The following is a 14,272-nucleotide window of genomic DNA, read 5'->3' as shown; positions in this document are numbered from 1 at the left end:
TCACAGTCCCTCCTTCTTCTCATAGAGCAGATATAGGTGTTTAATAGCTTTTGATGCAAAGCAGAGCAAGAGGTTGTGGGGAACCTCAGGTCCAGGATAAAATGAAATGAGACCAAACACAATATTCCTCTCCAGACCTGAAAACTGCTGAATGCTGTCTAGAATGATTTTGCTACCCAAAACATCAGATGCCCTGCTGAATCCAACTTCTGCTGTCCTGTGAGTCCTGATCGATTTCATCGTCCTCTGAGGAATAAGCTCATAGTGTTCTCTGTCCTCATTCCTACTGTATAAAATAGCAATATCTTTAGGAGAATAGCCATTATGGAAGAGAATTTGACATCTTCTTGCCACCCAATTTGCCATTTCTTCCTTGGTCAGATTTCTTTCTTTTTCACATACTCCAGGTAGAGTATAAGCATGGATAGCATCTTCATACAGATCTTCCCTAAATAATACCAATGACTCAGGAGGCATGTTTCTGGGCTGATTTTCTCTGATCATCTTCATTTCTTGTTTCATGACCATTGCTATTTCTTGGGCATTATAGATCTCTCTAGTGAAGTTTTTTCTTGGATATTGCATTAAAGGAAGTGGAAGGCCACTGACTCTTGAATGACTTGCTTGAAAAGAGTCTACAAAGAGCCACAAAATGCCTTGGTGAGGGTTCTTCCTTCTTGCCTTCTCATCTATTGGGTGAGTGATGTTCTTAGCTTTTGTGTACCAGTCTCCATCTTCACTGCAGAAGTTCTGAGCTTCATCTACTACTATGTGTTTAATCTCTGGGAACTCTGTTCTCATGAAAGTTTTCCGGGTCTCAGCTTGGCAGGTACTTTGTTGACTAGAAGTGTAAGACAGAAAATACAGTGTTAACGACATGAACAGAGGGAATACTATTTATTAGTTACCTGTCTGAGTCAGAAATTAAAAGCTCAAAGCCTCAGTTCCTACTGTTGTACCCAAATTTTAATACCTAACCCAGGTTTGTGGCCAGAGGAAGAATCACACTGACAATGCAATATGCAAAAAGAGGCTCATTCTTTACTAGCAATAATAGCTAGGGTCACTAGGCAGAGAGGCATTCCGGAGCCCACCCCTTGGAATTCTTAGCCTAGAGTTTATATAGAAATGTTTGGGGAAGGGGGTTGGCACATACATAATTATCAAGGTAGTGCCAGGGACAGGTGATCAGGAAGCATCTGGGGAGGGGGGTTTCAGGGTCTGGGGTCCTGAAGCATTTGGCAAACATACATTAAATAGGCAAATATTGTTAAGCAGGCAAACATAGACAAACATTCCTCAAGAAGGTTAATATTCATCAGATAAGATAGCTTCAGTTTTAGGCTTATCATAGGGGGAGATAAGGAAGACTGTACTGGGAAACATTGGGGGCTGGGGGTAGCTTGCCCAGGCCAGAAATAGTTCAGTAGTCTGTCAGACTGATTTTTAACTCCAACACTACTAGGCAATTACTTCATATTATTGACATGGAATCTAGGACCCCCCCCCCAAACTTGTAGCCTAGTAAGACCTGATGAACCCCCAAGTTTTAAGATTAGCTTGTAAATTGGAGACCCCAAAGCTTGTCCTTGTTCCCCAGAGAATCCACCCTGAAGGGAATCTCAGGCAAGTGATTTCAGACTGAATAATAGACCTAAGGTAAATGACAATCCCAGTTAGGTGGGGCTAAGCAAATGCTAACTACTCTTTTTGTCTTGCATGTAGTCTTCCCTATTGTATCCGAGACTCTTTCCCCAGAAGACCCTCACCTGGGCAGGGATCACCCTTTTAGTATTCATTGTAAGAGGCCCCTTCCCTTACACCCTAGGCTCTAGCTATGATTCCTTTCCCAAGATTGATTGTATCCTGTCTATACCTTGTAGCTATGGTAATGTCAATCATCTTTCCCTGCCCCTGGATCCCCCAGATGGTATATAGGTCCCCCAAATTCTTTTGTTCTTCAGAGTTGTCAATCTATCACAGTTGGCTCTCCCCCAGGTCAGTGACAAGAGCAACCATAGTCTTAGAACTCTTCTTGGGTCTTGAGGAAAGCACTGAACCCCTTTCCTTAGTTAAGAGTGGTTTTTCTAACTATTTAATAGTTCTGTGTTTTTTCCCAGTTAACATTGCCATTTCCGGTTCTTATCCTGCCTGAAAAAATTAATCAATACTTTAATTATCCATGTCTAAAAACAATCAATTGCATATGCTAACTTTAATAACAATGAGGAGTAGAAGAACCTAAAGGCTATTTAAGGGGGGAAGCTGGGTAGCTCAGTGGATTGAGAGTCAGGCCTAGAGATGGGAGATCCTAGGTTCAAATCCAGCCTCAGAAACTTCCCAGCTGTGTGACCCTGGGCAAATCACTTGACCCCCATTGCCCACCCTTACCACTCTTCCACCTATGAGCCAATACATAGAAGTTAAGGGTTTTAAAAATAAATAAATAAAGTCTATTTAAATGTATGCCTATATCCATCAGTTGACCATTTAGAAATGGAATATGTCAGTTTGTATTTCTTTACTTACCCAGAAGCTCTGTCAGGACATCGAATAAAAAAGAAAATTGAACTGACTGGGCAGTATTTAGTTAACTGGTGTAAGGGTTGACTACAAAAAGTGACTTATTTCTGATTTTATTTCCCTTAGCTGGTTGCAGTTTTAAATTACTCAGGAAATTCCTACCTTACAAATTCTCTCAGGGAGTCATTTTCACAAAGGTAGAGAATTTCTTTTGCTTCACAGTGAAAGATGTTCCTAATCTCTTCCAAGATTTTTATGACCATGGCAGTTTTCCTGGTTCCTGGTAAGCAAAGGATGAATAACTCCCTGGTTTCCTGGAGGCTTTCTGAGAGCAGTTTAGATTGGTCACCTGCAAGTAGGCTTACAAATTGGCACCCAAGCTGGTCACTCAAAAGAGAGGTGAAGCAGAGCAAGACTATTACAAGTGATTGCAGCAAGTCTTCCAATTCGTAATGTGTAGCAAGAACATAAGCCTGGGGATAATGGCCCTGTACTTGGATGATCCCACTTGGTGGGCCAGGCAGGTGCAACAACTGGGGAATGACACACACTTTTCCAGTGTAACGCCCCACATTGGTAAGTTTCTGCTTTAGCTGGAGAGCAGTATATCTGGAATATTCAAACCCATCCATCTGATTGGGGCCCCTGACTATGGTATAAAGTATTGGGGGACTGTTGATTGCGATAAGGAGAGCATCACACAGGACTCTGTCATCCTTTCTTAAGCCAATGTCAATAGCCCAGCTCCTTGAAAATATCAAGATCCCCTGAGAAAAGTGACGGGTCATCTTCTTCATTAGCTTCTCTAGTCCATCATGCTCTGAGAATAACTCCTCACAAAGAGATTCTGGCTTGAATCCTATCTCTGGAGAAGTCACTGCAAATTCAAAGAATTGAAATAGGTTACAAAGCATTATGGTATATCAAAAGGAAGGAATACATTTGGACTTTTTCTTTTTTTAATTTATCAAGTTGTTCCATGTGTTTTAAACCCAGTGATTCAAAGATTGAAGCATGCAGAATAATAAATTAGTAGCAGTTCTCTCTTCAGGTTGTATCTAAAACAACATTCATTTGTATTTTATAATATCACTGGATTGGAATTCCTTTTAGCCACCAAACTACATGATTATTTTGGCACCATATTAAAAACACCACTCACAGCATAGTTCTTGGAGGAGAAGCTCTCTTTCACTATTGCCAAGTTGGCCAATATAGAGAAGACAGTGACACCAAAATATAATGATGCTGTTTTCTCATCCCAACCCTTTGGGGTCTAGAATCATGTGTTTATATGGGAGTACTTTACTGATGAGGAATAATGCACATCTCTGGAACTGCAAAGAGGCCAACAGCCCTGGAGAAACTATAAATCCTTTCCCCGAAGTAGGAGAGTGGAGTGTCCTAGAAAAAGCCTTCAAAATTAGAGAATAAAGTCCATTCAATAAGGGAAGCCCGATCTTACACAGTGATGGCAGACCATGTTGAGAGTTATATGAATGAGAGATCAGGGCAATAAGCCAGCTGATATCAGGATCACTTCATAAAATATGACAATTTATTGGCCCCTTAGAGCTGGAAATATACTCTGGTTCTTTCCTGAGGGATCTGCACTTTGGAGCACACAGGGGAATCTTAATGCCTTTAGACAGGAGTTAATGATTTTGAGAGCATTCTGCAAAATGCTCAAAAAGCAGGAGTGGCTAGTGGATTGAGATAGAAATTGAGATCCTGAGTTCTGAGCTGTTACTTCCTAACTATTGACCGAAATGACCTGGCTGTTATTCTCTTTTGCCTTGGAACCATCAATTAGAATTGATTCCAAGATGGAAGATAAGGGCTTTAAAAAAAAAAAAAAAAAAAAAAAAAAAAAAAAAAAAAAAGAATGGCTTTCATAGTTTTGCAGAGCCTGAAATTGCATGGAAAAGATGCTAGTAAAGTCAATTTGTTTTTTTCCAGGTTCTTATTCAGTGCAAAGGAAAGAAGCCCTCTGAGTTTGTTAACTTAGGTAAACAATTACCTCTAAAGACTGATGTGGAGGGGCAACTAGGTGGTTCAGTGGATTGAGATACTTCTTAGCTATTAAATACTGCCTAGCCTTTAGCACTCATCTGCCTTGGAACCAATACTTACTATTGAGTCTAAGACAGAAAGTAGGGGTTAAAAAAAAAAAAAAAAAAAAAAAAGACTGATATTGAGAGAATTACAAAAACTTGAGGAAGCAGATGAGATTAAACAGCAGCACCTGTTTGGAGATGGACTCTGCCCTGGGTGCTCAAGGTGAGTATCCCTTAGCAAGGATCCAGAGCTCAAGTCTGGCTACTTGGGAGGTGTCTCAATCTGGCCAAGCAGAGGTTCTCCTGATCCCTGCTGTGAGTATTAAATATTGTGTTTCACTTTCTCCAAAAGGAAAGGTTAGAACAAGTTGTTGTTTGCTCTTTTCCCCTTATCCTAAAATATGGTAAAATATAATCTAATTAAGCAACTTCAGTTTATGTTCATTATTTTATTCTCTGTTTAACTACATGTTCTCTGCTTCTATTAGCTAATCAGTATTTACATGATAAATTGTAATAATCAATGGTGAGGAATAATTCCAGTGATTAATTGATTAAGTAGTGTAAAACCAGTAATCAGTAATTGTAGTATGCTTAAAATTAACAATAGAATTTCCTGTAGATATCTTATATCTTGGCCAATGGAAGTTTCTGCATGTTTTCAATAATATCCTGGACTTTCTGAGGCTATTATTTCATTTGATTCTGAAGCTGCAGAATAATCATGTCTACCCTCATTATTATCAGCTATAGAACAGAAGGGTATGAGATTTGACAAGATCTGACCATTTTGTAAAGAACAACCTCAGAACTTCTTGTCAAGAAAGTATCCTCCCTTGGCAGGAAGATCTGACCTTCTTGGTAGAAAAGACTTCGGACCTTCATGTCAAGAGGATACCATGTCTCCAAAGGGAAAAAAATAACCTTTTTTGCCAAGAAAGATGATTCACTTGGTAGACCTCTTTTGAACTGAATTTATGTAATCTTGCTCTCTGGTATTTATATATTAGTTCTATCTATATCAGTTCTCTCTATATATATATCAGTTCTCTCTGTCTCTGTCTCTCTCAGTCTGTCTCCATCTCTGTCTCTCCAATTCAAAGTTCATGGTCTCAGGTGACTGAGAGTTTGTAGACCACAGATTTATGTGTGATGGGCATTAACAATAAATTCTCTTTTGCTCAGAAGTTTATTCCCAGTCTTTTCCTTACAGGTAGAAACCAGACAGCCCCACTAAATGAAAGCAAAAGGAGATACCTGAAAGCAAACTTTGCTGCAGAGTTTTCTTATAACGCCAGACTTGTTCTGAACATGTTGATCTTCTGAGTGAATCAGTTTCCCACAAGCCCAGTGGAAGGTCATCATCCTGAGCCAAACCGGGATGAGCTTGAGAAATCAATGTAAAGTTATTTCAGAACCAAACATCCTTTTATTCTCTTTTTCAGTATTAGGAAAATCTACCCTTGTTACATTCTGAACTCTTTGGTGCACTTATTGTATTATATCAGTCTCCCCCTCCCATTCCCCACTCTGCCTGGAAGTTGAGGACTTCTCATAGGATCTTAGAGGCATGTGGCACAAAGAATAGAATGCTGGATGCAGAGTCAAAGGAGTTGCATTCAGATCCTACCTATATGGCTTTGGGCTAGTCACTTACTCTTGTCACATACGAGAGGGCACAGCTCTATTTTGCTGGACTTCAAAAAGCAGATCTAAAAGTAAAGGATAGAAGTTCCAGGGAAGAAGATTTGGGTTCTGAGGAGGTATGGTAGACTTCCTAACAATTGTCCAAAAGAGAATGGATTTCCCTGGAAGGAAGTGAGTTCTGTATTTCTATATGAATACCTATTGGGTATACTGTGAAAAACATTCCTTTTCAGATATTGTTGGGTTAGATAGCTTGATGTTCCATCCAGCTCTGGGACTTTAGTTTTCTAAGATCAATCACACTAAACTATAAAAAAAATTGGTAAAGCTTAATATATTAACCCCTTCTAGTGATACTTGCATGTTAATATAACCTCCTTATTAATACTTATCACATACTACCTTAATTTATAATTTTATTGGTGTCTTATCTCCCAATCCATTCTCCTCCAAGATGATCAACTTCTTAAGGACAGTAATTGTGATCTTAGTTGAGTTTGTATTCCTCATATAACCTAAGAGCATTTTGCTTAACAAAGAGCTCAGTATTTGGGGGGTTTATTTTGCAGTTATGTCCAACCCTCCATGAATTCAATTGGGGTTTTCTTGGCAAAGATACTGGAGTGGTTTGCCATTTCCTTCTCTGGCTCATTTGACATACGATGAAACCAAGACAAATAGGGTTAAGTGACTTGCCCAGAGTCACACAGCTGGTTAGTCTGAGACCAGATTTTAATTTAGGAAGATGAGTCTGCTTGATTCCAACCTCAAAGCACTATCTGCTTCACCACCTACCTGCCCTAACAAAGAGTAAGGACCCATTATTTATTGAGCTATACTAAATGGGAGAAAAGGATTTAGGCCAAAGTTTGGTTGTGCTAATGTGGAATTTACAGCATCAATTCATAGAAGGAAAGGGTATCTTTTTAGGCTTAGGATGTATTTGCCATAACCTTTGAAAGCATACCACAGGAATAACTGTCTACTTTTCCTCAACTAATATGTTTCTCTAATTTTTTCCTCAAAATATCTTGTATTTTTCCTCTACACTTGCCATTTAAAATTTTAGCCTATTTATCCTTGTACAGGTCTTATCTTCTTTACTCTTCCCGGACAGAGATTATGGCTTATCTATCCTTGACTCACTCCACCCAGCTTCTTCACTCTGGGCTTTGCTAATACCAAGTGCTTAGCAAATATTTTCTGAATGAATGAATATATATTTGCCACTGAAACACTATCTTGCTATAACTTCCAACCCTGGTATCTTTATCTTGAGAGATCTTGCAACATTCTAAAAAATAATAATAAGTATAGTTTGTTTTAACTCAAATGGAATTAATTTTAGTTAATAGTGCTTTTTTGGGGTGATGATGGTAGAAAGGAAGAATGTGTCCTGAAATCTAACAAACAATAATTGGATGTTGTGACTCAAAAAACCTGGGAATCAGAGCCTTAAAATTCCATGTACATGTCTAGAATAAGGACGTTTGCACCTGAAAACCACCATTACTTCAAAAATATTTTTTCAGAAAACAAAATTCATAAACAAATGCTCTCATGATATAAACAGTTACTTGTTTCCAGAGTTTATTTTTAGAATTAATGCTCTAATGAGAAATTGCAATGACTTAAAATGCCTATTCCTAAAAATCACTAAGAATATTTATGATCAGAAAAGGAGATCACAATAAAAATAGAGCCGGAAATGTGGACATCCAGAGCACATACCTATATCCATGATGATAAGATATAGAGGAAGGCATTCAGCACCTTAGATATCTCTGCCACTGACCCTGTATGTCCTTAAGCAAGTCAGAGGACCAGGGTTCAAACCCGAGCTTTGCTACTTACAACTTGTATGACCTTGGGCAAGTCTCTTAACTCCAGTTTCTTCATCTGTAAAATGAAGGGGTTAAACTTGTTGGTTTCTAAGGTCTCTTCCAGCTCTAAATCTATGATCCTATAAATAATCTTCTTATTGATGTCTTATTTCCCCTCCCTGCTGTCCTTCTATAATAATATCTACTTCTGGAGGGCAGGAATTGCAACCTTACTCAATTTCTTATCCCTCACAGTTCCTAAGGGCTCTTAGGAGAAACAAAGAGTAGATGTTCAATATTTATGGAGTTGAACAGAAAGGAAGAAAAAGAATTGGGCTGAAGTTTGGTTCTATAACTGGATTCAAGCACCAGCTAGCAGAAGGGATAGGGTAGTTTTGGAAATACCCACATGCATGAGACAATTGAGCCATTTGAACACTGAAGTATAATAGTTTTAAAAAGCATGAATGCAAAAGACATTATTAAAACATCCTTTTGGTTGTTAATAATTGTATTTTTTTTCCTCAGAGGGAGCCAATGAGAATTGATTTTTTTATAAAACCCTTACCCTTCCATCTTGGAATCAATAATATATATTGGTTCTAAGGCAGAAGAGTGGGAAGGGCTATGCAATGGGGATGAAGTGACTTGCCTAGAGTCACACTGCTAGAAAGTGTCTAAGGCCAGAGAGAATTGATTTTATAGAATTTTCTCAAAATATTGTGTGGATCGGGGGAGAATATTAATCAAAGATTTTGCCTGAGGAGGGAGAACATTAACTTATAAAAAAGATATTTTTTTAGAAAAGTTCCACCTTTCCCCAAACTTATTGCTAATGAGATCCAATTCATTCATTCACTTATTCATCAAACAACCATTTGTTAAATGTCTTTTATGAGCAAAGACCTTGGAGAGATAAAAATAGACATTGTCTGACCTAGGCCTTTTTAGAGTTTTCAGCATAGTTGGAGGGGAGGGGATACATGCACAAATATGCAACATAAAAAAAAAATCATTTTAAAGACTGAGAAGTACAAAGTCCTGTTGAGTTGGAGAGGAAAGGAGAGGGATGGATATCTGAAAGAGGTTGTTACTGAGTTGGATTTCAGAGACTGAATAGGATTTCAAAAAGCAGAGATGTGAGAAAAGTCATTTCCAGGGAATGGGAACACTGTGAGCAAGGTGAAAATATGTATAAAGGGATAGTTTGGTTGAAGTGTAGTGTATATAAATGAGGGTAGGAGATAAGGCTGGACAGGTAAGAAGAATGTCACCATAAGGAATTTGGACTTTTTTTCCATAAGCAAAAGAAGGCTATTGAAGGGTTTTGAAGTGAGGAATGGTTATATGATGAAAATTAATCCAGAAGTGGTATGAAGAATAGCTTAGAGAGAAGATCCTGGAGACAGAGTTCTGTTAGGAGGCTATGCTATGTCAGAATATCAAAGGATCAAAGCTGCAGAGTTAGAAGGGACCTTAGAAATTCTCTAATTCAAACTCTTCACTTTACAGATGAGGAAACTGAGGTCCAATGACATTCAATGACTTGTCCAGTGTCCCTCAGTAATAATTAGGGATGTGAACCCTGGTCTTCTGACACTTCTTTGCCCTCAATAGCTCAGGCCAATGATAATGAGACTGTATTAGACTGGTACCACTAAAGATAAACAGAAAGGAAGAGTGATACCAGAACCCACCTCAGCTCTCCCAGATTACTGACATAGATAATTCTATTGGTTCAGAAAGATCCAAACTCTGGATATAGTCCTATGAGTCTAAAACAGGGAACTGGAAAGAGAGCTCTGACCCAAATGCTCACAACAGAATACTAGGAAATAGATTTCATCAGGTAGAGGATTGGACAAGAACTTGCTTTTTTCCCCTTTTACCTGGGTGAATATCCATTAATCTGGACACCCATTCCTCAGTCTTCAGTCTTTCAACAAAGTTATTTCTTATGATCCAGGAATCTGGGGCTTCTGCAAAGACAATACAGCAGATAGGCTCTACTTTGACTACACAGACATAACCATATAGGCTATCATTATCATATACTTCAATGATTTTAGTTGTGAAATTGATGTTTGGCTTCCCAGAGCAAAAATGGAAGATGGGCAGTTTTTCTATGCAGAATTTTATATCCTTTTCAAGTTGGAGAGGATGTACTTTATCTTTTTGGCATCCAAATACTTCATTGGTCTTATCATCCACCCCAATAATTAAGTATCCTCCTTTGGTATTTGCAAATGCTGAAACATAACGGGGCAACATATCTTTTATCCTAGGCATAATTTTCTTAGTTGTGAATCTTTTCAATTCAACGTGAGTTGACTCAGTAAAGTTGAGTTTCTCCTTGTACAAAAGCTGATCCTTTTTGAAAAATTCAGAGGCAAAAAACCTCATGTCTTCCTCTTCCTGAATTTCACTCACAAGAACTTTCTTGGGATGCCACATTGGAAGATTCTCCCTTCCTCTTTTGATTCTAGATTGTTTCTCCTTTAGAAGTTCTAATGCCCTACAGGCAGTCAGGTTGACAGTACAAGTCACATCTCTTTGGAATATATTGGAGGACAAGCTACAAATTCGTATTTGGGGGCCAACAGCCTTCATGATCCATGGTTTCACAAAAATAAAAAGATTGTGGTCGTGTTGCAGAAAGTCAAGGAAGTTCTGTGAAGCCAAAGGCAGAAGCTTTTGAAAGGATGTTTCCAAATCTTGACCAAATCCATCACATCGGTAATTGTAGCTTCTGTTATCAATTTCAGCTTTGATGATTCCCCCACCTGAATTTAACAGTGCGCATATGGCTTGAATGATTTTAGAATTCTGCATCCTTTTCAAATGACTATCAGTCATGTTTTTTCTAAACTCCTCCCCAAAAGTAATATTTCCCACTTCAACAACCACCTCAGCATAATGTGTTTCTATGTCAACCTGGAGTCCTTCCATCTTAGCAGCTGTCCTGTTCCCAAATATCACAGTAATGGTCTCCTGTAAAACAATTTGGACAAATAGAGCAGAGAGGTTGTGATAACATTAAACAAAATGCCAGAAAATAAAAGCATTCTCTATAAAGGCAAAAGATTACTTTTAATACTATGCCAAAAATCCAAGTCATTCATGAGACCTGACTGGAAAATAATATTCACCAATTATTTTTGCCAATAGCTTTTACTTTGTCAGAGTGAACATCAAGATAATGTCTCTGAGATTCCCAGCTATCCCTGCATCACAGCTGAATGAGTCAATAGCAGTCATAGGAAAAAGTCAAAAACACTTTAATAAAGAGAGAGCGAGGCAGCTTAGCAGACAAACCAGAGATTATTAGCAGATATAGAATCTGAAAAGCAAATGAATCAATTAAAATATACTCTTACTAAGAAAAATTAAAGGAGACAGGCATGGGGAACTAAAGAAAATTGTAGGCTTGAGTTTTTACCCTTGAAATGAAGGGAAGCTGGAATTTTTTTAGCCTTCCTTAAAGTTCTCAAATTCTGAAGATCTATTTACCTCTTTAACTTCTTTGGGCATGGGAATTGTACCCCCCCAAAACTATAGAAGTATTTCAGGAAGACTATAAGCAGGGAAATTCCTTTGCCCCCTTACATTCTTGTGACTCCTAACCCAAAACATCTAATAACTCTGTTAAGACCTAGAGAGGATTATTCTCCTTGGATAGTCTTTTAGATTTGATTTAGATTTTTTTCTAAACCCTTACCTTCCATCTTAGAATCAATACTGGGTATTGTTTCCAAAGAAGAAAAGTGGTAAGGGCTAAGGCAATGGGGGTTAAGTGACCCTGGGGTCACACAGCTAGGAAGTGTCTGAGGTCATATTGGTCATATTTGAACCCAGGACCTCCCATCTCTGGGCCAGGTTCTCAATCCACTGAGCCACCTAGCTACCCCCAAAAATCTCCTTGATATCATCAAATTGTATCTGTCCTCTAAACTAAAAGGGTCTGATAGACCTGGGAAGCAGAGCTGATAAAAACAGCAACACTTACTGAATGGCAAGAAAACTCCCAACTGGTAACATCTGCTAAACGGCAGGAAGACCCCCAACCAACAAAATCTGCTAAATGGCAGGAAGACCTCTAGCCAGCAACATCTGCTAAATGATGGGAAGACCCCCGACCAGTAACAGTAACATCTGTTGAATGGATGATAGGAAGCATGTGTAAACATCCAACCCCTTCCCCCTGCCCCCCAGTTCCTGGAATTCAAGGTATATAAGCTGGCTGAGCCTCTCATTCAACTTTCCATTTGCCTTGGAGGCTGTGGGACCCAAGCTTGAGCTTGCAATAAAGCAGAGTACCTCTTGCTCTTACATTATCTGGTGTGCCTCCTGATTTGGGAAATCAGAACTGGGCCTTACAGGTCACCCCCTATGACATCAGGCAAACATTCCCCCCCCTCCCCACCCCATACCTCAGTGCATACTACTTTAGAGTCACATCTTCACTGTTGTATAGAGTATAAAACCCCAAAATTGATGACCTCTAGGGGACAGTTTTCCATCTATTCTGTCCTCACAAGGAACAGCTTTCCATCCATGCTGTTCCACCTAGGAGCAGGATCTTTTAATGCCAGGTAAGATTTAAAATAACTAGAAATTTCTGCTAAGTAGTCTATACATATCTGATTTTGAAAGAGCTAGAGTTTTTAGCTTTAAGGTTCAAAAATTGGGTATAATTAAAACGAAGGGAGGAAGGAGTTCTACTTTTTTAAAACCCATTTTAGACTCAATACAATGTATTGGTTCTGAGGCAGAGGAGTGGAAAGGCCTAGGCAGTGGGAGATCAGTGACTTGCCCAGGGTCACATAACTGGGAAGTATGTAAGGCCAAATTTGAACCCAAGATCTCCCATCTCCAGGTATGGCTTTCTATCCACTGAGCCACCTTGCTGCTCTCACAGGCAAGAGTTTTCAACCTGGGATTCGTGAACTTTTTTAAAAAATATTTTGGTATCTATATTTCAATACGGAAGAGGCAACTAGGTGGTACAGTGAAGAGAGTGCTGGCCTTGGATCAGGAAGACTTATCTTCTCCAGTTGACATGGGCATTGTACAGAGATGGCAGGGACACAGACAGGCTGTAAACAGGGAAATTCCCTTCCCCTTTCCTGCCTTTGAGATACCCAAGGCAAAGACCCCTTATCCTTTGACTTCCTTTGAGTTGGGGTAGACAAAAAGATATACCTCCAGAACACACCTGGAAAGTCTAAGCCCGGAGGGTCTCAGACAGACCCCACACCCACTGAATGCCTGAGTACAAGGAGTCATGTACACACTACTGAAAAGAATACAAAAAGGCCAGAACTGAGGCACTGGGGGCCAGGGGAAACAGCCTCCCATGGCTGTTACACTCATGTTGTCTTGCTGGCCATTAATCCTATCTTACTAATAAATCTTTCCTTTTACTTTAAAGCTAAGCCTGGACTCCTCTCATTCTTGAGAAAGTTTTCCTTCCCCAACCCAGGGGTTCACCATTTGCACACCTATAACAGAGTTAAATCTGACCTCAGACACTTACTAGTTGCTTGACCCAGCCCAAGTCACTTAACTCTGTTTGCCTCAGTTTCCTCAACTGTCAAATGAGCTGGAGAAGGAAATGGAAAACCACTTCAGTATCTTTGCCAAGAAAAACTCAAATGGAGTCACAAAGAGTTGGACACAGCTGAACCAGCTGAACAACAAGAAGAAATTTCAATGCAGAGGGTCCCCCAAATCTTGATGGAATCTTTCCCTTTGATGCCTGAGCATAATTGATCTTACAATTATTTTATTCATTTTTTAAGCATTCTAAGAGGGGGTTTATAGGTTTCACCGTGTGTCAAAGGCATCCATGACACAGAACAGGTTAAAGTTAAACTGATTAGTTCTCTGAGATCCAGAAATATCTTTCTCCCATTTCTCAGTCTTTTCTCTTCTTTTTCTTTATAATTTTTCCCAATACAGACCCAACCATATAAGACGATGAAATTGTTGTTACCTGTTGTTTTTCCTTTTCTTTTTTGAAGTTTCACATCAAGACTTCGCCTGAGTCTCAGTGGCTGTCACCTCCCAGAACCCTGCTGCCCTCTGATGCCAGACAGGGAGGAGATGGAACTGCCCTGCCTGCTAGTCTTCAAAACATACACAAGCTGAAGTAGACTGATAAAGACTCAAGAGAACTTTGTGGAAATAGGATTAGTAAGGCAGGGAGCTGACCCCAAAGAT

General features: G+C 39.3%; 1 protein-coding gene across 1 annotated transcript; it reads right to left on the bottom strand.

The window, feature by feature from the left end:
• Positions 1–10,999, bottom strand: LOC123246773 (protein SLFN14-like). The gene is made up of 4 exons (XM_044675565.1): positions 9,940–10,999; positions 5,838–5,966; positions 2,686–3,400; positions 1–841 (listed from the first exon to the last, which is right to left on the bottom strand). The coding sequence occupies exons 1-4, from the start codon at positions 10,997–10,999 to the stop codon at positions 1–3; spliced, it is 2,745 nt and encodes a 914-aa protein (XP_044531500.1).
• Positions 11,000–14,272: the final 3,273 nt, after the last annotated feature.

Source organism: Gracilinanus agilis, chromosome 4 (assembly GCF_016433145.1).
Source record: "Gracilinanus agilis isolate LMUSP501 chromosome 4, AgileGrace, whole genome shotgun sequence".
NCBI classification, from domain to species: domain Eukaryota; kingdom Metazoa; phylum Chordata; class Mammalia; order Didelphimorphia; family Didelphidae; genus Gracilinanus; species Gracilinanus agilis.
This window is presented reverse-complemented; position numbering and strand designations above follow the sequence as displayed.